The 25,259-nt window shown below is 29.2% G+C and overlaps 2 protein-coding genes and 1 pseudogene across 2 annotated transcripts; 2 read left to right on the forward strand and 1 right to left on the reverse strand.

Annotated features, from left to right (window-relative positions):
* The first annotated feature begins 4,508 nt into the window (after positions 1-4,508).
* On the forward strand, positions 4,509-10,073 carry LOC111301005 (uncharacterized; annotated as a pseudogene).
* A 2,302-nt stretch (positions 10,074-12,375) lies between these two features.
* LOC149513810 (uncharacterized) lies at positions 12,376-13,545 on the forward strand. Its single transcript, XM_089746857.1, has one exon. It carries the CDS (start codon positions 12,872-12,874, stop codon positions 13,100-13,102), a length of 231 nt encoding a protein of 76 aa, XP_089602983.1. The 5' UTR covers positions 12,376-12,871; the 3' UTR covers positions 13,103-13,545.
* Positions 13,546-23,357: 9,812 nt separating this feature from the next.
* LOC111301006 (WAT1-related protein At1g25270-like) lies at positions 23,358-25,179 on the reverse strand. The gene is made up of 7 exons (XM_089748114.1): positions 25,037-25,179; positions 24,872-24,934; positions 24,668-24,784; positions 24,404-24,598; positions 24,111-24,207; positions 23,697-23,848; positions 23,358-23,547 (listed from the first exon to the last, which is right to left on the reverse strand). The coding sequence occupies exons 1-7, from the start codon at positions 25,177-25,179 to the stop codon at positions 23,358-23,360; spliced, it is 957 nt and encodes a 318-aa protein (XP_089604240.1).
* Positions 25,180-25,259: the final 80 nt, after the last annotated feature.

The raw sequence follows: 25,259 nt of genomic DNA on the forward strand, positions 1-25,259 counted from the left end.
CAACGCCATTATGTAAGTGACGACAGGAGATAGAATTGAAATTGCTGCCGAGTATGTTGCAGGAGCAAAAGCAAAGCTGGCTGCAAATATATTCTGCCCTAGTGCTCCCCTTGATTCCACGAAACAAAATTTAAATTAATCAATAGATAATTAGGTTTTAAATAGAAAAATAAATTTAAAAATAAAATACATACCCAAAAACTCCAGCTAAGATGCCTAAACCAACTATCCTCCATGTAAATGCGGGTCTTGTACTCCTGCAAAGATTTTTTTTTTAATTCATAATCAAATTATGAATCAATATATTATTTATTTCACATTTAAAAAACATATAAATTTAGTTTTTAAAAACATACCTGTCGACTATTAATGCAAAGGGAAGTATACATATTGTGGCAATGATGAATCGATACACCACCAAAACTCGTAAACTAAAACCGACGTTATAAGACACCTTGTATAAGATATTAACCCAAGCATTAATGGCTTGGGTAAACATCATGCCAAGAATCCACAAAAACATCCTTGCATTCGTGGTGCTGGAACTAGTCATAATAATATTAGTCTTAAATTGGAAAAAATAGTATATTATATTTTTCAGAATCATGCAGTAGACATCATGCCTAGGAAAGCTATGTATATGGAACTCTCTTTACACCAAGCAAGGAATGGTGGGACTGTATGGTACATGTGATGTTTTCCCAATATAAATGAATAATTCATGCACTGATTAAATAGGCAAAAGCATACAAGGAAGCCAAACAAACAAATATTATAATGAAATAACTTGCAGTTAACATGAGGTTTGCCCTACATATGGACTATTTTTTGGTTCCTCTTATCCTTCTAATGAGAAAAAACTAAAACAAACTCCATACATGAGGGCACTAGAAAATAACAAGAAGTTTGCAGCTTTATGGTTTGTATAAGACCCCTACATGAAACAAGGAGCTAGAAGAGAAAAACTCAAACTTATAAATCTTCTTGCCCCTCTCCAACAGCCTATCACCTTGCTTTGGAAACCAGTTTTTGTTAATTTTCTTCTTTTCATGTCAAAAAGGTGGGACTATGTAGAGAAACATCCAAACCGTGACTACCCATGACTGTGTGAAAATATATCCAAACCGTGACTGCTCATAGAGAGTCAAGCAGCACGGTTTGATTGCTCCAAACTAATTTTCGAGTCTTTATTTATTTCAACTTAGCATAACTAAAAGCTATTCATGAAAGATATAAAAGAAATGGTGGAAGACTTTGAAGAATGAGGCCGATTATTGCTGCCATTAGAAGAGGTAGAAGCTATTCAACAATACTAGAAAAAAGGGGATGAAGATCCAACCATTTTGTAAAAAAATGAAACAAAAACATTGTGCACATAAAGCCTCAAACTTCATCAACATACATGCTAAAGTCAAAGCATGCAAGGAATAAATAAGAATACTTTGCAGAAAAGATCATGGAAGGTGTAAAAATGGTGTAAAAATAATGATATAAATGGCAAACAAGTGCCCTTGTATAGGCTATCTCACCTTTTGAACTTTTTCTATTTTTTAGCTTATTTTTCTTTGTATTTTTACTCTCTTTTTTTTTTTTTTACAAGAAACCTCTCCTATCTTCCAGCCCCTTTATTGATTTGGCAGACCCTTCTCAAGAGAAAGATCTCAATCTTAATCAAAAGGGACCCTTGGATGAAACTCATCCAAGGGTCAAAGTTTTTTCTTCCTCTTTTTTTCAAGGAATCACCTTTGGCCATTTGTTCAAAATTAATGAAAGATAAAATGGCCACCTCACTCCTCATCTAAGGGTCAAAGTTTTTTCTTCCTCCTTTTTTCAAGGAATCACCTTTGGCCATTTGTTCAAAATTAACAAAAGATAAAATGGCCACCTCACTCCTCATCCAAGGGTCAAAGTTTTTTCTTCCTTTTTTTTCAAGGAATCACCTTTGGCCATTTGTTCAAAATTAACGAAAGATAAAATGGCCACCTTACTCACTACCAAGGTTACACTTTTAGCTTTTAAACTTATGAAAAAGACCATTTTATCCCATACTACAAAGTTTTCGGTATTTAGGCTATTTCTTATAAATTAATGTTCCCATGCTCATTTTTAGGATTTTAAAGCACCAAAAATTATGAAATATTATGAAATTGAGATCTAAAAAGCTTCATGAAAATTCAAACTCAGCAAAGCCAAATTATAAAAATACCCCTATAAAGGTATTTTGGTAATTTCACACTTCTCACAGTACTGCTGTGATTTCAGTGCACTAAAAATCATGAAATATTATGAAATTAAGATCTGAAAAGTTTCAAAATATCCCTATAAAGGTATTTTGATAATTTCACACTTTTCAGGGGACTATTGTGATTTTAAATACACCAAAAATCATGAAATGTTATAAAATTAAGATCTAAAAAGTTTCACGAATATCCAAGTTCAGGAAGATCAAATCACAAAATACCCTTTATGAGGGTATTTTGATAATTTGCCCTTTTTCGGGATACAATAAAAATTTTAACGTTTCAAAAAATCTCAAATTTAATTTTAAACTATATTGATTTTAATTAGGTTTTGAATTTTCATAATTGACCTTAGCTCTATCCATTTTGATCAAGTTTTATGCAATTTTGACTTTGTTCGATTTGATTTTACCTGAATTGACTTTTAATCTCCGAATAGGTCAATTTATGAGCTCTTTATAAGTCATCAATGGCCCTCATAATTGGTCTTGGTCTATGTTCGCATATGAGCCCCATGTCAATTATGTTGAAAAATGTTCAGGATAAAATTTGATGTCTAGACCGAGATTAATAAAAGTCTTACTTAACCTAAAGAAAGAATGGAATTTAAATTTAAAATTAAAAAAAAAAGATAGAATAGAAAAAGAGAAGAATCACCTTTCAATCTCGTAGGAGGGGTTAAGCAACTGAACTTTTAAGCTACTGTGTTAATTAAATTGGTTTTCAATGATCTATTTTCATGCTACAGAGGTTAAATGGTTTTTATAGTTGAATCAGCATTTGTCTCAGCGTTTTTTTAGCAACAAGCCCTAGCCAGATAGTATATAATAGGTTTTCTAAAACTTGATGCTAAGACTGGCCATTGGTTGTCTTGTATTTTCTTGGCTAGTCAACATTATAATATCTCACTTAGCTCCTAAACTGCATGCAGTTACCAGTCATATTCATGATAAAAACAATCTCTCTTTCTCTCTAGATCAATCAGTTGAAACTGAGTTGAATTATTACAATTATTAAATTATTTTAAGCAGTATTAAATTGGGGTCTTTCTTTTACATGTATATATATTTGTAATAATTTAAAATAAAATGTGGAAGACTATTTTGAAGGTCACTACCATCAGACTGAAGAAAACACAAAATAAGAACATGAGGGCTTACCATTAATGGGAAGCCGCCTGCGGAAGGACTTATAGGTCCATTTCAGCCTTCCATGCAGCATACACTCCACCCATTAATTGTAAACGTCAATTCCTTTTCCATTTCTTCATAATTAGAAATAAGTTCAATGAACTAATAATTATTACGATTTGCATACCACATAAGATTAAATTGTTATCATAAAAAAAATAAAATTTTTAAATTGTTAAAAAGGAAGTTAAAAGTATAATTTTAATCTTGATTTTAAGTTGAATTTTCAACTTTTATCATTAACAAAGGAGATAGCTAAAACGCCAATCTCATTTTCATCTCTCAGCACAACTGTTGATAGGATTTGACTCAGCATTTATCTTACCTAGTTCATCATCAACTAAACTCTTGGAGATGCTCTTCGTTTGGAAAAAAATTTTATAAGAAATTTTATAAGTAAAATTTATAAAACTTTTTATTAAAAATAAGTAAATCAAAATTAAAATAATAAATAATAAATTAAAATATTTCGTCACATAAATCAATAATGTAAAATTTTTAAAAAAATTAATAAATTATCTGCATGAACTCTTTAATCCCAATTATTACCCAAATAATGAATGCATTTACGAAACTAAACAGCAATAACAAATTACAAAAATCATTGTATTATCATTAAACCTAAAGAATTAAACTATAACTACAATTAATAAGAACAAGCATAGGAAAATTATAAGAATTTCATTGCGGGAAAACATTCTAAAAATGAAGTTGATTGTTCAAGCACATGGGCATCCCAAAATAGAAAATTTCTGGCCAAATAGAAAGTGCAAGGTTTCAATAATTATAAAATATTCTGCCCATGAAGGATCTACGTTGTAAAGTCTTCATTATATTGTAAGGACATCAACAAAGTCACATCAAGTCCTACATCACAATTTAGTTTTTTTAAAAAGAAAAAAAACAAACAAACTAATTGTTGAAATTCAAATTAGGATGCAGTTCATTATTGGAGATTTCTTTAAAATTTCAAATTAGAGTTCACTTTAATTGGCAAGTATTTTCAGGGTCTTTCTTTAGGATTACGTTAGTAACAATTATGTTTTCTCTAATTTCGGATATAGTTTTTACTGGGAACATGGAGCTGACTGAGGGCACACGCAATGGTGCATTAAGCAAGCTCTTATGATTAAAAAGCCTGAATATCATTAACTGAACTTAACGGATGTGATATTAAATTAATTTGGAAATTACCCTTCTTATCTTGAAAGTTTGAAAAACTATGCGTAAATTAATAGGCAGTTAAACAAAAAAGTTTTTAGCTTCTATCTTATTAACTACAATATTAATACGTGCTTTTGACTATCAATTCTTAAAAACTTCACCCTTAATTTTAAAAATTCAAGTGATGTTTATAGGTTTAATTAGTGCTTAAATTCAAAATTTAAGATGAAGTTTTTATCATAGGTCGATTAGGATAATTATTTTCTTTATCATTACTCTTAATATGTATTTAAATATAATATATGCTCTTCTGTAACATGCCATCAAAGATAGTAGCATTAATATGTATTTAAAATATTCTTTTGAAGACTTTTAATGCCAATTAACAAAGATTTTGTAAAACGTAATCTACAAATATTCATAAATAGCAAACAATTAATTGACTATTATTAAAATTATAGATAAATAGCTCAGCTCAAACAGAAAGAAAATAGAGAAAATTAAAAACTAAAGAGGAAGTAGAAATTACTAAAATTACATGCACATTAAAGAAAACCTAATGCATTACTTCAAGTACCTGTGAATAAACAAACACGTGAATTTCGCATCACATACTCAACAAAGTAAGTGGCAATGTAGCATGGTCAGGAATTTGTATAAGTGGCATTAATTTAAAATATTATTTTTTTTGTTTATATTTTTTTATTTGATATAACACTGCCAAAATTAAATAGAGAAAAATATCACACAATATAATATAAATTTTAAATAAATATATATTTTCTTACAATTTATCCATAATAAAAATTTATTTCAATGATTTCTAATTCTACATAAAACTTTTTTTTTAACTTTTCTATCGTACCAATTAAAATGTTAAAAAATAATATAAGTAGAAGGATAATAAAATATTTTTTTAATTTTTTTATAGTGAGATTAAATTTGTACTATCAAATAATTAATTATCTATGAAATAATTATTATATCAAGTACATCAAACCAATAATCATTTATAAATTAGATCAGACTCGTCATGAGAAAAATCACACTTAATTAGTGTGATGACAACAAAGTGATGAAGAAAGAATTTTAATAAGAAATAAACAAAAATTAAAATTAAAATAAAACTAAAAATGTTATTAATGAAAAGGTAAATCGAAATACATGTTAAAAATTTTTTCGAACTCAATTGTTAATGTTTTGAAATTTTCTTTTAAAAAATTATTAATTACTGCAACAAAGCAAAGCAACTTTGAGTAGTATTTCACAAACTCTATTATATTGGACATTGTTGCTTCCCTTAGAAAACTTTGGAATACTTTTCTTACGGAATTAACCATCAAGTTCCCTCGGTTTGAGAAAAAAAACTATGTAGTTCCCTGTGTAAATACTAAACTTAGCAATGATAAGGTAAATTTTATAAGTTGAGTATCTCAACCAATATAGAAAGCTTTATAATTTTGAGTATCTCAACCAAGAAAGCTCTACAGGTTAAGGTTTTTATCAAGGAAAGAAATTTTATAGGTTGAGTATCAACAAATAAAGAAAGCTTTATTTTATAGGTTAAGTTTTTTATCAAAGAAAGAAATTTTATAGGTTGAGTATCAACAAATAAAGAAAGCTTTATAGGTTAGGCTAAGTTAAATGTTAAATGTCAAAGTCTAAACTTTTAAAATCAGCAAGATATTGAACTTGAAAATTATAGCCTTTAAGAAATTTTCAGACTTGGATTAAGTTCTACAAGTTAGTAACCTTAAAAGGCTTGAACCATAAAAAAGTTTAGCCTTTGGCCAAAGTTCAAAGTGAAAGCAAACAGACATTCTTCCGTTTATTAGAAAGCATTTGTCAAGAAACACTAAGATATGTACTAGGTTATATAAGTCATGTTGAAAATGCATCTCAATACAATGTTAAAGCATCTTTAGATTGCATTGCTTAGGCACTAGAGTCCCCCTTATGATGTATAATGCTGAAAACTTTGAGTTCATTACAGAGAAAATGAAAAAAATTGTAAAAGCATTTAGGAAGTTTATGCACTATCTTTTAGAATTGAGATCGAAGTGGTGGAAAAGGCCTTACTTAGGTCTTTAGTGATACAAAAGTAATTTCACGTATTGAAAAGAGTAAAATTTCATTTATGACCTTAGTTTTTGGAAGCTACTATCAATTATCGTGGTGTGAAGCTTTCTTCACTAAAATTTCATTTCTGCTCTAAGTTGGTTAAAGAACCAAAGTGAACAAAATTTTATTGCCTGCTGTTTTCATGGTCTTTTACATGACACCTAGTCATTTTCCAAAACTTGCTGTGTATTTCTTTGAAAATTTCCAAACTCTGCTGGGTCAATTTGACTAGATTGCTTGAAAAAAATTTTATTTATCTGGTTTTCATGCTTTAATAATTTTTACTTGTACGAAATATTCACTATCCCACCTTGGGTGCTGTCTCTATTTGCTGATAGTTAACAAAATGATTGTTGAATACAACAGCATTACTTTTTTATGCTTTGCTGGGGCTATCAGGGTTCTTTGTTACATCCTATGATCGAAGAGTGCGTAATGATTTGGCTCAGCCTTGTCGAGAATTATGCCTCTGTTGTTGTCAGCTGAGGTATAACTGTACTTGTAAACTTGGATGGATGTTGTTGAATTATACTGTCAGTTTGATATTTTAGCAGTCGTCATTAGTTTTGCTAAAACTTTGTCAACTTCATGTTGTTGATATACTAAAGGAGAATGCTTAAATCACTTAAACAGGGAAACTGCTGCGATTTATCACCATCTACCTTAGCTTCTCTTTCTCTTCCCTCGACCCCTCTTCTGCCAAATTTTGTCTCATGATTGGTATAGTAGAGTTCATTTCATGTTTATCTCTATGGTTACACCTTATATGTCTATATATGCTTGTGTGCAAACCTGCAGCCAACACATGCACAAATATGTGAAAAGGAAGTGGCAATTTGCATCAAATTGTTCATGTCATGTTCAAAACTTTTTGCATGTCTTATACTGTGTTCCATCTCTTTAGTCAATTACCCAGTAATGTGCAATATGCAATTTACTTATTCATTGTGGAGGAAATGGTCGGTTTCCTTCAATCTGAAAGGAAAATGTAAGCTCAAACTGTCAATTTTCATATATTTGGAGGCATCAAATGATTTTTTTTAATCCTCCCCTCTTTCCCTCTTTTCTCTTTACTGACATGAAATGTGTCAATTATTTGTCCATTTATTCAAGACAAAGAGTAATATTAGCAATCCTTCCTAAGGTAGCAAATTGTTGTTCTTTAACACAAAAAAGCACTCCACTTTAACCCTTTCACTGTTTTTTTTTTTTTTTTTTACATTAACGTCCTCTACCTATGCTCAAATCAATATTTTATTTATTTATCCTCCTAGGGTTTACTGTGCTGCTGTATACATGTTTTCAAATTGGAGCATTAAAGATAGCTCAAACCGATGATGTCTTTGGATGTTCTGTCATGTAGCTATTACTGTATCTCTGATTAATCGGCACTCACCTTTTCCTTCTTCTCTTTGAGACTTGTCACATTATGCATCTTTGTTTTGCTTTCCTTTTCCCTTTTGGGCTTGTTATTTATTTATCATGTGCCATCTGCACATTTTAGAAGAGTCTGTCCTGAGTTGCACTTCAAGTTTGAAAATTATATTGGATTCATTTTTGCTCATTGTATTATTGGCCTAATTCTAAACCTTCCACTTCTCTTCCTCCTTCCCTTTCCAGTTCTCCTTTCATCAGTTAATCCTTGTGTTATTAGGGTGCCACTGTTATTGCTGCTGACACTGGACTGGGTTAATGGGGAAACAGAATATAACTTCAAGTGGTCTGAAAAAAGTTTTACTAGGATCTGATTTACTTTAGAGCAGGTTGCATTTGCTTCTTATTTATTTGAGATACTAGGCTATTGAAGTGGTGCTATTGATGGTGATTAAGTACATAAAATGTTTCTGGGAAATTGGAATATAATTTAAATGGTCAGAGAGATGTTTTTAGTATTTGATGGATACTGCGATCTGATTTATTTTAAAGCAGGTTGCATTTGCTTCTTATTTCTTTGATATACTACGATATTCAAGTGGTGCTAATGATGGGGATGAAGTGTATATAAATATATATGTATATATATGTAAATGTATCAGTAATTAATGTATGTGTGTAAATTATAAATTTCCTTATTTTCTAACTCTTGCAGAATGTGTGCAGACTGCCATTTACCTGGCACTCTTTGCATGTGGGACTGACTGTACTACCTGCTTTTAAAGATGTGCTAGTGCTGCCACTGAATGTGGTTGCCTAGGAGGTGCTGGTAAAGCAGGGCTGCATTATTATTCATAATGGCATTGATTGAGCTCGGACTATTTACTGTGATTGGGATATCTTACAGTGTATTAGTGGCTACAATGGTTGGACAAAGGATTTGGCAGCGGCTTTATCACATGCTTGCTAAAAGAATGCTGAGAAAAGTAAGTTGCATTGTTCGTGTAATTAATGCTGTATCATTAAGTACAGTTCTTTGCGTCATTAGGCCAACTAGGTCCAACTGAACTATTTGAGGAAGTTAATTTCTAGGTTCCAGTTTGTAGCTGAATAAGCCACCTCTATAAGAAGACAAGAAATGGAAAAGACCGAAACTTATTAACTGGTCCCCTTTTGTTTTAGGGTTACTATTTCTATTGACGTAATGGCTTCTATTATGGGATACGCAAAGGCTTCATTTAAGTCGTATTCTCGGGTTGACTGGAAATTTTGATGTTAAAAAATAAGTACGCTAAATGTGGCAAAAGAAGATACATTACATTTTTCTGTGCCTGGCAAGGATACTCATATTTAGGTCCTATTTCTACAGTATTGTTTCCAGTTCATGTGAAGCATGCCAACAGCGTTTAGAGGTCCACCTCGCTGGTTATTTATGTACTGTTCATTTTGTAAAACTAAGATGAAGTAGATTCTGAGAGCATGATGTTCTCCATTCAATTCTCAGCCTTTTTATTGGTTCATCTGTTAGTTATTTATAAATTAGCTCCCAAAATATCATTTGAATATGCTGCATCATTTTTTCTTTCATTATTTGGCTTAGGTTGTTTCTAAATAGCTATACAGTTTAACATAATTCAGTTTAGGAATACGTTATGGAGGATGTCGATAGTGAAATGACTGGATCTGACTGGTCTCCTCCTCTCCCACCTGAGCATATCCGGCAGCTGAAAACACTTGGCCGTCTGTGAGTTCAGAATTATATTTTTTTCATTGACAAAAACAAAATAATGCAAAGATGGAGTGGCTCCCTGATTTGGTAGGTCAGTCTTCACTATAGGCTTATGAATCAACTTACCCTACAAAAACGAGTTTTAATCAGTTATCAAGCAACATAATTTGCAAAGGTTGTCAATATCATTCAGTTAGAAGTATGTGAATGATAATATGTTAGAAAGTCTTTTTTTTTTTCGGTTTTCCATTATCCTGCAATGTTTACCGTTAGTTTCAATTTCCCAAGGAAACTGGAACATAGTAAGATAAGTAATAACTGACAACATATATTTCAAAGACATTCCATGCTAACGGTTTCCTGCCAAATATTAGTAACCTTGTAGAGATCCATTCTTCTTTTCCTGAGAGGGGTTCCTTATGTAACCTATTTCATCCAAATTAGGTGTGTGTTTGCTGGAGAATATGTACTCATTGTACATGTATTAATGAAGCTTGAATCTCCTGCTTTGTCTGTTTACTGATACCTTCTCACTTTTCATTTGTTGTTGTGTGTGTCCAATTTTTCACTCTCTTCCATACTTGTTATGATCATTATATACTAAACATGTTATCTTTTGCCTAAACAACGTCACCCTGCAGATTGTATGTGCTTTACATATAGATAAACCTGAAACCTAGGTATTTTTCCATGTCTAGAACAGCTAGGAGGAAAGTTTCGGGCACTAAAATGAGTAAGCAACTTATGATTTTTAAGCCAGTGTTTAGTATTTACTCTTATGAGTTAGGTTTAGGTTCGGTTGTTATTTTGCTACTTGTACACTGAGAGGGCAATTGAATTTGGGTTGGATCTCTTCAGAGTATGGATGCATCAGTTATGGATTCCTGACTTTTCAAGTTTAGTCGGATCGGATTTGGAGTAGTTTAGGCCCATTTTGGTGGCATTGCTCCTGAAAGCAATTGCAATTGTAGTTCCTATATGTTTTGGTGAATTGAGAACAAATATATCAAATGAGATTTATTTGCGCATAGCACATGGCTATGGGGGATATAGAATTGTTTTATTTTGAGTGTACATGTACCAGGATTTGGCTTTAGTTATTAAGAATTCCATGACAAGAACCCAAAATGCGAACTGTCCTGGTGAATCCCACGACATGTGGCCGAACTGCTGAAAGAAAGGAAATGACGATTCTAGTCTTGTCCCAAAAACTGTCAAAAATTACCAACCATGTGGCTGACATGTGCAAACACGCTTCCAATCCATTTCACGACAAAATCAAGAACCTAAGGACAATTACATTGTAAAATTTAGTTTATGGGACGTTATCATTCTCATATTTTATCTTTAGATTTATTTCACTTTTGGATTTGGTCACGAATTAGGTTCAAAATGTTGATTAAGCTCAGCAGATTATTGAGAAACAAAAATTAAATCGTTTTATTTAACGAAATTTTTTTATTCGCCTAATTTGTCCTTCCCTAGAACAACACCATGACAAATGTTATATTAGGCCAGACTTAAGAGACCCAACAGAAAAACGATGCCTCAAAAAAAAAAAAAATTGTGACATGTCAGCTACTTGTTTTAGCTAAACTTTGTCCTGAATGGCATGCATCACATCTTAACAACTGTCGAAGTTCTTGATAGGCAGAGGTCTGAATGAGATCCATTCAGTTTACCTCTACTCTTTTTTCTTTGTCATTTTCTACCTCTTTTCTGTGGCTTATATTAATTTGAGTGTTGCAGAGTGTTCAGCATCTTAATTTCGACTTGTTCTGATTTCTTTTTTCTTTACTTTGAAAAATTTGACAAGCTCACCAACTCAACATACAATAAATTTTGCTGTCATCAAACCTAAAATTATATCAACAATCCTCTTCCCATTTAAAATATATCTCTTTCATTCTTTTTTTAGTTTTATAGTATTGGATGTGTTGATTATATGATTGTAACTTCTTATAAGCAATACATACAGTTTTGATCCTAATGTAACAAGGATTGCTTACCTTTTTTTAAGTCAAAAAATTAAAAAATAAAACTAAGAATGAGATTCATTTTGATATTACTTTTAAAAATATTCTAAACATTTGATCACATTCTGACTCAATGAATTTTTTTTGTGAACTTTTGTTTACAAATGGAATTTTTTTTAGTACAAGTGGAATTAATTTATGTAATGAATTACATATGCCATATATTTTATTTTACATGAAAAAGAACACTAAACCAACTTACTTGTCTAATTGTCTAAGGATCATAACTTTTCTCCAATTTTGAGCAATGAATTTCTCAAATTAATTGTTCATAAAGAAATGTACATGAAAGAACCAACAACTTTTTCTCCACATCATTTGTACTGCTACTTTTTAGTTTTTAATCTGTTCACAACGTAAATTTTACTGTTACATTTGCTTCGTAAGTAAAAAGTTTACAGTGCCCTTGGAGCATAAAGCATAAGTTTTGCTATCTTTATACTTTAAAAATAGATAAACAAATGATTAATTTGAGACAATTGCTAGTTGATTTAATTGAATATTTACCCTAATTCAAACTCAAAACATTGAAAATCTACCACTACTATACTTTTAATCGTTGTAAAAAGAAGCCTGCTTGCATGCTTCATAATTGTCAAACAAACATTGTACCTGTCATTGGATAGGAAACTGAAAGCTAAAATAAACCTATGAAAGGCAGAGCATGAACCTGGTGGGCTGAGGATGAGGGTCGAGGGAGGCTCCCGCTTTCATGTTTTTCAGGTTTTACTCCGACAGGCCCGGTTGTCGTTTTCCCTTTTAAAAATATAAAAAGTATCCTGAGCAATTCGAAGTCCATCGGATTTTAGAAACCGACAAAGCCACTAAGGCACTAAAGTACCCCCAAACCAAGGAACCTTGATTCCCACGTTGAGCATTTAAAACATATACTCAACACCACCTGTCAGCCTCATCCACGAGGTCTCTTCCTCCTATAAATACTTCGCTGATTGTCCATAGTTTCATCCAGATTTTCACAGAATATTTTTTTCAGGATTTTCGATCAGAGAGTTAGAGATGGCGGATATTGCAATGCTTGTTGCTGAGGAGTATGAAAGGAGGGTCAGGATTTCAAGAAGTAAAGTTGGGGGTGAGAAACAAGAGATTAACTTGGTTTCTTGTGTAGCAGTTTTGGGTCAGAAGGTGAGGAGTAAAATTGGGCAGGAAAGAATTGAGGTTGTCAAGTTGGCTTTAGAACCAAAAAGCGAGATTGGTGTTGCAGCTTTCAATGGAGCCTTCTCTGCTTGAAAATTTTTCTCTTCTTTCTTTCTTTCTTTCTTTCCAAAATCCTTGCTCCAATGGAGTTGTAGATTAAAAAAAAAAAAAAAAACCCATGTTATTGTGTCATTTTGATTTGTAAATTCTGGTCTTTGTTAAAAAGCAAATTTCTGCTTATGGTGATATGATCCTGGGTTCTAACTTGGATCCCAAATTCCCAATGTTCCTGCCTGTATTAAATGGCTTATCTACACTACCATTGACTAACAACTCTTAAAACCAACTTTTGACTACAACTCCAACTTGAAAATCCCTGCTACAGCTCAGCAGAACTGCCATTAACTAACTAACTTCAAAATCTGGAAACTGGAAAAAAAACAAACACACATCACAGGCAGAAACTTTTCTTCTTCCACCTCCCTTTCCTAACCCTTTCTTTCTTTCACAACCTGAAAATTTCAGATTTTAATCTCTCCAGATTCTATCTTACCCTTTCTCCAATTCCAATAAACTTTACTTTTCTACCTTCCTCCTCTATCTATTTTATCACTCCCCACAAAGCCATCAACAGCGCATTTGGCTCTAAAATATCAGCAAAAAAACTCCAAGTCCCAACCACTTCAACCTGTCAATGTTGAATCTTTTTTTTTTTGGTCATTGTTGTTCTCTCTGTTCTTTCATTTCTTTCTTTGCTCTTTATCCCTCTCTCTCACTTTCTTATGACTCGTGTTCAATGGCCATAGCCAAAGTTGCGCTAGACCCACACCCCACGACTCAATAAATTTTTGTTGGATTCAAAATGTTCCTTCAAAATTTGGTTATGAAAGTCAAATTTTAAATTGTTGAAATTTGGATTATGAAATTTTAAATGTGAAAGCTACAAAATTTTGGGCAGTTTGTATCAAAAGCCGAACATCGCAAAGCAACTTCTAAAAATTTTATCAAACAACTGAAATTTGTTTTTTCTAAACTAATTTTTCATTTAAAATATATTTTTTCGGAAGGTCATTCCGGGTTACCAAACGAATTTCATAGAAAAAAAAATGATACTGTGCCATTATCATGAATAAATAGTGGCTAAGCTTGAAATTATGATTTTTGTGTGGCACTTTTTTTAAAAATTTACTATAAAAATTTTTTTGAGTATGGTCAATAATAATATTATCTCTTAAAAAAATAGGAATCTCTTAGTAAAAGATTAAAAAAAAACAACAATGAAAACAAAATAAGGATAAATAAGCAATTGAATACACAAAAAAGCATCAAATGTTTTTATCTTAAAATCATATATCCAATCTAATACCTAATAATTAATATAAATATATAAAAGATAAAAGTTTTATCTCTTTTTGAAATTTAAATTAGTGCTTTTTATATTTCTTTAACTATTATATTAGCTTTCTTTTTTTAATATTTTTTTGTTGATGATTAGTTTAAAGATAATTGGGAATATATGGGGAAAGTCTTTCACCGTGTCACTATAATAAAAGTTGATTTCACTTTTGGTTGGTACTATATGTCATGTAAGAAACTATAAGAAATTGATAGAAAATTTCATTATTATTCCTGCTAGGTTAATGCTCCTAATCCAACTCCAAGGTAATTTGTATTTATATTTTTTATATTTGATACATAAAAAATTTATTATTCCATGATGATAATAAAAGTATTTTAAATTATTATATTATATTATAATTGTATAATGTTGTATTTTTTTTAGGTACAAGTTGAATATTGAGGCATATGATAATTCTGAAAAGGGCAATATTCGTATAGTTCAATACAAAAGCTAAGAATTTAAGTAATAGAGATATTGATGATCTTTATGAAATATTTGCTAAGATATTGAGTTAAAAATTATTTTAATATTATTTAATATTAAAACTAATCGAATGATATATTTTAATATTATTTAATATATATTTATACTTATGATTTAGGAAAATAGAGATTGTAAAATCCAGGAATGATTATGATTCTAAATTTAAATGTCAAAAGAGATAAGCATAAACTTATTATAATGATTATATTTGTTATAAAGTTATATAGTCTAGATTATAACTTAACTGTTGTCAAATCATAGATTGCAGTTTTATCTATTTCTTCACCTCTATCTATGAAATCTATTAGCTAATAAAGTAAAATAACACCTACTTCAAAGATAACAAGAAATACTTGAGAAAGAATTTCTGTATCTTTGCTTCAACAATAACTTATGAAAAAATCTCCCATGAAAAAGGTTTGTATGTTAGATTGATTTTAAAGATGAAATTTTTAATTTCTTGAAATCGAAAATATTATTGTTTTTTGTTTAGAGATTATTTGGCTTTAATAAATTATAGTTTGAGTTTTCTTTAGAACTGATGATAATTGCATAAATATATTCAATATGTAATTAATTTATTTTATTATATTGAAATATATAAACTTAAATAAAAATAATTATAGAAGTTATGAGTTGTTCATAAACTCCATAGCTTATATTATCATTTTAAATCATTTATATTTATATAAGATTTATTGATATATGAATATATTTTTGTGCATCATACGAATTTAAAACTAGTTAAAAATAAGTTTAATGGACTAATAATTATTACAATTCGCATACTACAAAAGATTAAATTGTTATTGTAAAGGAAATAAAATTTTTAAATTGTTAAAAAGGAAGTTAAAAGTAGAATTTTAACCTTGATTTTAAATTGAATTGTCAACTTTTATATTTAACAAAGGAGGTAGGCTGAAATGCCAATCTCATTTCCATCTCTTAACATAGTTGTTGATAGGATTTGACCGAGTACGTATCTTGCCTATTTCATTGTCAACTTAATTTTTGGAGATGTTCTTCCTTTTGACAAAAAAAAATTTATAATAAATTTTATAAGTGAAATATATAAGTTTTTTATTAAAAAGCCAAAGATTGCTAAAAAGTTTCATTATTAGCATTGAAAAAGGTCAAGGTCAAAAGTAAAGAAATTAAAAATCATGAAATTTGCATTTATTGTCTGTGTTTGTGCTGAAATGGGCGAAAAGCCATCCCATTTCACTCGTTTTCTTTGCTAGCTTTGTAGTGTAGGTATAGTTTATGGCAAAGTCACCGCAAAGGTTGTTTTCAATGCACATGATTTTGTTTGTTCCGAATATGTTATCCATGTCTTTTTTTTCCATTCACTTCAAATATTTAGCCAGAAATCAATTAATAGACTATCTTCATATTACTTCCCATACACCAAAAAAAAAAAAAAAGAAAAAGCTTCTAAATTTATAAAAGCATGACAGCGCTTGAAAATGCTACCAAAAAAGTTACCAAATCTTTATTTTTTTTGTAGTGCAACGACCTATCATATTTTATCTTTTTTATTACATTTATGTTCATATTTGCCCTTCATCAACAATACGAAGAGAAATTCGAGCATTCGGTTTCAGCTTTTATCTTTAATTAAGGTAATTTTGAATTCAATTCTCCAAATAGAATATATTTAAATTTTATTTTTTAAAAAAATTACTTTGATCTAATTAAATTTTATATCAGCTTCATATTAATAAAGCAAGGAGAAATTCAACCATTAGGTTTTAGTTTTTTTCCTTTATTATGGTAATTTCAAATTCAATTCTCCAAATAGAATATATTTAAAAATTATTTTTAAATAAAATTACTTTAATCTAATTAAATTTTGTATAAGCTTCATATCAACATCTTTCGTTAAATGACGTAAAAGTAATTTCCATTCTTTTTCTTCCCTGTAGCTAAAACGCAACAAACTTATGGCAAATCTTATTGCATCAGATTCAAAGCAATTTCTTGTCCTTTCTTTTTTTTTTTTTAGCAAAATATATTTTTATTCTCAAAATCTTAAAACATATTTACTTAAATTCATATTCCTTCAAAAGTCAAATTTTACACAATAATCAAATTCACTACAGCACATTTAAAGTCACAGTTCACTTCTTTGTAAGTTTCATTATTATCATTTTTATCAAGTAAATAGAAAAAAAGGCAACCCTTTTTTTTTCCTTTTTTTTTCTTAATTTTCCTTTCTTCTATAATTTGGACTGTGAAAATAGAATTTTGTTGGGACTTTGCCCATTTTAAGATGAACTAAGGTAGAAAATTTTTTTTGGGTTTTTCAATTTTGTTCTTGATCATCGTTTGATATGTTCTTAACATATTCTTTATTTTCTGTTGAGTTGCCTAGCAAATCTGATAGAATTAAAGTAGGATATCCGCTTTGTATTGCAGCTGGCTTTACCAACATGTTTCCTGCTCGGAGGTGTGGGTCCCTTAACTCCCCATTACACCCAAAGAAACAATGGAACTAGAGAAGTCGCGGAGTTGCAGTCCTGAAGTCAGTGAACGAAAACAACGCCCTTTTCTTCTTTCCATCCTATTCTCATATTGTTTTCGCCAACTTCGAGAGGGACATGGAATCCAACTAGATTAAAATACCTTTATTTAAGTATAAAATTTAAATCAGAATAAAGATTTTACACTATTTTAGTTAAAGAATAAACTCCAATAGATTTGGGTTCAAAAATATGGGATTTTTTTCTAAATTAAAGTATTTTTAAATTTTTAGTTCCTAAAATAGATTGATTCTAATCTTATTTCTCAAATTAAGGTATTTAAGCTAAGTCAAATTCATGATTGAAACAATCTTAAAAAATTATTTTAAAAATAATATCAAATTAAAAAATAGTTAAAATATCATTATTTTAATATGTTTAAATATATTTTGGATTAAAATTAAATTTAAAAATATTTTCCTTCTACATATTTTAGAGTTTTTCCCTAAACTAAACTAAAGTACTTTGCAATCTTATTTCTTTAATTGGAATATTATTAAATTTTATTTTAAAAATTAGGTAATATTATCCCATTCTTCCATTTTTCAACTCATTAAAACTTTGATAAATCTATGATTATATATATATATGTATGTTATCTCTTTTTTTTTTTTCCAACTAAGTGGAAATTACTTAAAAAAAAGAAATTTAATACAACATGATTTCTGAAATAACAATTCCCTCCACTTAAAATTATCTAATTTCTGAAATGATCAACTCACAAATATAGAATCAATGCCTCGTGATGCTACCAGCTTTTGAAAATTGACGACCATGATACCAGCTTTTGAAAATTGCTACCATGCTACCAGCTTGTGAAATATTTTTCATGATGCCAAAACCTAAGGAGATTCAGAAGTTTCTTCAATCATAAATTGCTAGTCAACGTATCCATCACTGCAGTTTTTTATAATGATTTCAGGGTTTCCAACTCTAAGCAAAATCCAGACTTGTAAAATATGCAATATCCAAGCAACTCTATAGAACAAACTTCAGTCATGAATAGGCTCAATCAACACAATTTAAATTAATAAAACCTGCTTATTCATGGGTAGTCCTTCAAAAAAATTAAAAAGAATCTTCTTGATATTTTGACAGAAATCCAATCTTAAAAAAAAAAGTTGTTCAGTTCTCTCATCTTTAACGAAGCAAGATCATTTACAATATACATGTTGTGATTAACATGTGAACACATGATTGTGAAATATATCAGTTGCGGATCCATTTTTAGTGGGAGGATGTCCATAGACACTTCATAAAATTGAAAAATAATAAAATTTAAAGAAAAAATTTTCACTAAACACTTCGAAACTTTTCTTTGAATACTTCCAAAGATGGGAAAAAAAGATAGAAAATTTTTTTTTTCCTAAAACACCATAAAATTGATAAATTTATTAATAATTATTTTATATATTATAAATAGACACTTTTAGAAAAATTATGGATCCGCCATTAAAACCTACATTCTCACATTAGAAATTTGTGCCACATAAATTCACATGGCAACATCCTAAGTAAATCTATTTAAGGGTCAAGCTATACGCCCAAATCCAAAAACTCATTCAATTTTTTAGAGGGTTTGAACAAAAAATAAAAACTCTTTAAACAAGTTTAAATATAATTTTTAAATCCATTTAAATTCTAAATCAGGCCTTGGACAAAAAAATTTTAAGCCCAAGCCCACTCGATCCAACCGTAATTTACATATACATAAATTTTTTATTTTTATATAAATGTGAATTATATATTAATTCACGTATTTATAAAATTTAAAAATAAAAATTATATATATTTTTTATTAAACTTAATTTTTACTTTTATATAATTTTTATTTTAATTTATATATATTAATTAAATATAGTCTCATTAAATTTAATTGAACTATATATTTTTAATATTTTATTATATAAATTAAGTTTAATGGGTGCGTTCAAAATTTTTTTTTTTTAATTTGAATTAGGCTTGAAAAAATTTTAAAGCCTAAAATTTCAAATTGGGTCAGACTTGAACAAATATATTATATATTAAAATCAAATATGAACTCAGCCTAAACCCAATTCGACCCAACTCATTAATACCTCTAATCGTAAAACTGAACAAAAAAAAAAACTAACTAATGCCGAATAACCCAATTCTACAAAGTTTCATGATTTTGAAGCGGTAAGAGTGAATTAGATTCAAGAATTCAATTTAACTAGCTTGTAACATGCACGATGCATAGTTAATTTTTTATTTTATAAACATACAAATATAACTAAATGATCATTATATAATAATATATAATATTTTATATAGGTGTAAAATCAATTGGTTTGATGTAGTTTTATAGCTTTAAGTATGATTAATATTTTAACAACCCAACCATTGAAACTTTTCAAACCAATGTACATGTACTTATCATGCACATAAAGTTTTAAGTCAATCAAATATCTTTATCATACAAATTGAGATATATATTTTTATTACAAAACAAATAGTTAAACATTTTTAATTAACTCAAAATTTCATAATGCATGATTTACATGAATACTTTAATAAAGCATGACATCCAACAATTTGATTAATCAAATATAAATGGTATAAGAAGTATGAAAAAGAGTAAAACTAAATTAATTTTGTGGATCTCTCCCACATATATATATAATAAACTTTTTATTTAAAAAAAACTTTAAATATTCAATTAAAAATGCTTTTAAATAAAAATAACAAATTTGTCTAGATAAAATTTTGGATAGACTCAAATTTGTTTCATTTTTTAATGTCTTCATGTTTTGGAAAAATATCAATATAACTTTTCATGTTTATTTTGATCAATTAAAGACAGGTTCATTTTATTTAAATAATCTATAATTTTTTATCTTAAAATAATAATTAAAAAAAAAACTCCATCCTCATCTATATACTTTTTGGTGAAATTTAAAATATATCTTGTTACATATGATCTACATCAAATGTTAAAGTTTTTACATATGAAAATCTAATCTTATCTTTTGATCTCTTTTTATAAGAAAGAATTTATCAAATAAAATTTACATTTATCATTTTATATACATTTATAACTCCTAATCACATATTAATACACATATATATATATATAGAAGTAAAACAATAGTAAAACCCTATACCATGTGCAAGTTAATTTATATGCCGTCTCCTTGTATCCCAATTTTTATTGCATCATTGACTACTAAAGAATTAAAAGAAAAATCAAGCATATTCAATATAATGTGCTTGTTATTAGGCATGAGTTCATAATCAAATTTTAAAGTGATAACAATAATTAATAATTTAAGTCTTTTTCTTTGTTATGGTTAATAAATGTATAGTAATATATGTATTGTTATAATATATAAATCTATAGATTTATCATTAGATACAATTTAATGAGTCACCACTAATCTTTTTCTATTTAAGTGTAATTGACTACCTAACTATATGCTTCAAATGTTCAATAGCTATTCTAGAAACCGAATGCTCCAAATGTTCATTATTTGTTGGCCTGAAATCAAACATCTTAGCTATAAGCTTCAAATGCTCAATAGCTATTCTAGAAGCCATTTCATAACCCTCTGCAATCTGGATGGGATGAATCCCACGTTCTAATAGCCACTCTGCCTGCTCTAAAAGTATCCAGCCATGACAACAACACCAATCGTCCCATCACCAATTTCATAATCTGGACTTCGGGATAGTTCAACCATCAATTTGGCAATTTGATTGTCAACATCGATTTGCTCCAATATCATCGCTCCATCATTTGCTGACAACATCCAAAAAACAAGTCAGGAAACTTTGAACACGATCTAGTGTATGATTTCACTAACAAATCAAATACAAAAATATAAATTTCAAGATGCTTTTTCCTCAAACATTAAGTCAGCAAAATTTTAACTAAACCAAAGTTTCTAATTGAAGACTATTAAGTTTAATAAAGAAACTATAAATCCTGAAATTACCAATAAAACCTACATTTATCTTCACAAATAGCTTATTCTAACTAACTTCTTCTTTCGAAGCTCCAAGCCAAATAGAACATTAATCAAAAATAATTTTTTTAAAGCCTAATTGAGTAACCAGGAACTTAATGATCAAGCAAAAATTAGAAAAAAAAAAAAAACTAAACTAAACAAAAGAGTTGGAAATGAGTTAACTGATGGTAACATCGCCGTTGGAGCTTTGGAAAATTATCTACGCATAATCTTAAGTTGTTAAAAGAATACAAACCAAAAAGATAACAGAAAATTAGTAGAATATAACCAATGTGTTGTTAAGCTTTGAAAGATTGATACTTCTAACCCTAGATTTTTTAAAATGAGAAAGAGAAAAAGGCATTTAAAGGCGAAATCAAGAATTTTTCTCATTAGAGTAATGGCAATGATGGAATTGATTTGAGCTGCTATGGTGAGTAGCTGATTTAGGCAAACAATCATCAAAACTTTAAAAAATAAAGAAAAAAAAAAGCAAATAAGCTTCGACAGATTAACCAAACATACCTGAAAAGAAGATTTACGGCAAGAAATAATTGAAATTGGAGAGGTCACTGGCACATGAAGCAGATGCAGGAGCTGAATAAAAAGCGATGGTGGCACAAATAGAAGAAACAAAGGCGAAAAATTCTAGGGTGGAGACACCAAATTTGCAAATTGAGTAGTGTTCATTGATTTTTCTTTTTTTTTTAAACAATTTGTTTTTTGGATTTTTTTTTTTTTGCTTTTTAAAAGAATGGCTCCTAGTATTTTTATGGCTTTGCCTTTTTAGTGGAAAAAATAAAGATTATCAACAGTGAGGGTGACAGCTATTATTAAATGTTTAGACGATACTTTTCGTTTTTGATTTTTTTTTAAGTCAAGATTATTTTTTAATAATAAAATTATTTTTGTTTATTATTCTTATAAAAGGTAAAAAAAATTAATCAAATGAATATCATTTAAGTACAACTAATAAAAATTATTCACTAAATATTATTTTGATTCTTAATTTTTATTAAAATGAAAAATAATTTCTCACTATTTTTTTTACAAAATAAAAATAAAAGAGTTATAAAATAAACCCTTTTCCTGAAGATGCTCTGCAGTCTAGCCGTGGGCTTGAGGCTGATTTCATTTACTTTGCTTAGAAAGTTATGAAAATATTACGTAGATAAATTCACATTTGTCCGTCATAAACAATACGAGAGTTCACTAAAAAAAAATATGATGAGAAGTTCTAACATTAGGTTTGGGTTCAAAAATAAAGAAAAGATTTTTTTTCATGTTTCAAAATTATTGAATTTAAAGTTTATAAATGTATTAAACCTATTTAAGAGTTGGGCTATTCTTCTAAGTCCATAGGTTTATTTAAATTTTGAGAGAGTTTGAATAAAAAATTAAAACTTGTTAAATAGATTTAGGAACAATTTTAAGTCTGTTTAAATTTTAAACTGAACTTTAGACAAAAAATTTAAAACTTGAACTTAGTTCGACCTAGTCCAAATTTATATATATACATTTTTTATTTTTATGTATATGTGAATTCTATATAAATTAATTCATATATATATAAATTAAAATAAAATTTATATATATTTTATTAATTTTAACTTTTATATAATTTTTATTTTTAATTTATATAAATATGTGAATTGAATATAATTCTATTAAACTTAATTTAAGCATATTTTTTAATTTTTTATTATAAAATCGAGTTTAATGGGATTTTTTTTTTAATTTAGATTAGGCTTCGAAAAATTTTAAAGCCCAAAATTTTGAGCAAAATTGAGCTTGACAAACATATAAGCTATATGATTAATATTTGTTTAAATTATTTTTATTTTTAATTTATTTTAATTTATTTTTATAATTTAAAATTATTAAATTTCAATCGAATGAATTGTTTGCCTTTGGATAGAACAATGTCTAATTCAACTTGTACACACACTCATCACTTATTTATAGGCTTGACATCAAGATCTATCTATCTCAGCAGTCTCAAGATCAAGATCTTCTTCACTTAATTGTATCTCAAAGCACTCAAGATCAGGATGATCTCTTCTTAATTGTGTCTCAACATTCTCGATATCAGGATCATCTCTTCTTGATTGTACCTGAACAGTCTGGATTGCAAGATCATCTCTTCTCGACTGTGTCTCATCACTCTTCCCCCATAACATGGCATATGTTCCAATAATAATTAGTAATCCACCTATAACGCAGTTAATTTTGAACAAAAAAACACCCCAAAATTAGTGGAATATATGATAATGTTATTTGATCAAAAAAGTTGAAAGAAAGTTATTAGATACCTCCCTAGGTGAATCTCCTCGTGTAGTAAAGTAGGGCTCATGAGTGCTGTAAAGATGAGGGCTAAAGGAGAAGTCGCGGAGACAAAAACCGGTCCTTGTTGTCGTGCGCACCATGTTGCAAGCATTACTGACAATCCAGATGCAAGGACGCCCTATCCATTTTATTAAATGAAAGAATAAATTTAGCGGTAAAAAAATATCATTTAGTTTTAACTTCTAAAACTTGTTTGTAAACTAAAGCTTAGTATTTCTATCTCTTTTTGTTTTCTCCTCCTAACCCTATCACTGTAACTAAAAGTTTTTTCTTATTTCAAATATAAGATATAAAAGCATATTAAGAAATGTAATAGATAATTTTATATATCTACAAAATTAAGAAAAAAAAAAACAAAAATAAAATTAGTAAGTAATTACCGAGTAAGTTACGGCGCTAGCATCCTGCGCCAAGCACCAAGCAGACCAATCCCTCTCTATAGAGATAGCATATATAGTGGAGAGTACAGTGCTACTACTACACATAAACAATAAAGAAGAGAAAACTGGGTAGGAGTATGTCCTGCTCATCATCGTCTTGTTAAAACGAAGGAAAAAAACTAATTGTTAATAATTTATATTTTATTTTAATATAGTTTATATTAAAATTCAAATATATGCATACCAATATGGTAAGAAAGATCCCAAAACAAACACAACTGCTGAAAGCTAACATGATCCCATATACTGGCCTTTCCACTTGGGTTAAAGCTGCTATCCCATGATGCTGTAATAAATCCACAGAAGTGGACCATAGATGGATGTTTGGTCCACTGTAGAAGCTAATAATCATGGCACCTGTGATGCTAATGCCGGTGCCAGCCAACTTAAACTTACCAGGCCAAGTGGCTAAAGTGAAAGTCTCCATCCTAAGAAAACAAGTAAATATCCTTAGATCCAAACTTTGTTTTTTTTTTTTTTTTCAAAATTTCCAATACCTGAAAACGATTGCCAGCATGTAAGTGACGGCAAGAGATAGATTTGAAATTGCTGCCAAGTATGTCACAGAAGCAAAAGCAAAGCTGGCTGCAAATATATTCTGCCCTAGTGCTCCCCTTGATTCCACGAAACAAAATTTAAATTAATCAATAGATAATTAAGTTTTAAATAGAAAATTAAATTTTAAAAAATAAAGTGCATACTCAAAAACTCCAGCTAAGATGCCTAAACCAGCTATCCTCCATGTCAATGCGGGCCTTGTACTCCTGCAAAAAATTTTTTTTTTTTAAATTCATACGAAATTATGAATCAATATATTATTTATTTCACATTTAAAAAACATATAAATTTAGTTTTTAAAAACGTACCTGTCGACTATCAATGCAAAGGGAAGTATACATATTGTGGCGACGATGAATTGATACACCACTAAAATTCGTAAACTAAAACCGACGTTATAAGACACCTTGTATAAGATATTAACCCCAGCGACAATGACTTGTGTTAACATCATGCCAAGAATCTAGAAAAACAACCTTGTGTTCATGGTGCTGGAACTAATCATAACAACGTTAGTCTTAAATTGTAAAA

Source organism: Durio zibethinus, chromosome 18 (genome assembly GCF_047325235.1).
Source record: "Durio zibethinus cultivar Kanyao isolate XHJ-2024 chromosome 18, ASM4732523v1, whole genome shotgun sequence".
NCBI classification, from domain to species: domain Eukaryota; kingdom Viridiplantae; phylum Streptophyta; class Magnoliopsida; order Malvales; family Malvaceae; genus Durio; species Durio zibethinus.

What these genes read in the sequence shown, in the direction of transcription:
- LOC149513810 (XM_089746857.1), top strand. Translation starts at nt 12,872, where the DNA reads ATGGCGGATATTGCAATGCTTGTTGCTGAGGAGTATGAAAGGAGGGTC.
- LOC111301006 (XM_089748114.1), bottom strand. Translation starts at nt 25,179, where the DNA reads ATGTTAACACAAGTCATTGTCGCTGGGGTTAATATCTTATACAAGGTG. An exon ending in AGGCCAGTATATGGGATCAT is followed by an intron (nt 24,208 to 24,403) that starts GTTAGCTTTCAG and finishes GTTTATGTGTAG; the next exon opens with TAGTAGCACTGTACTCTCCA. An exon ending in CTAGCGCCGTAACTTACTCG is followed by an intron (nt 23,849 to 24,110) that starts GTAATTACTTAC and finishes TAAAATGGATAG; the next exon opens with GGCGTCCTTGCATCTGGATT.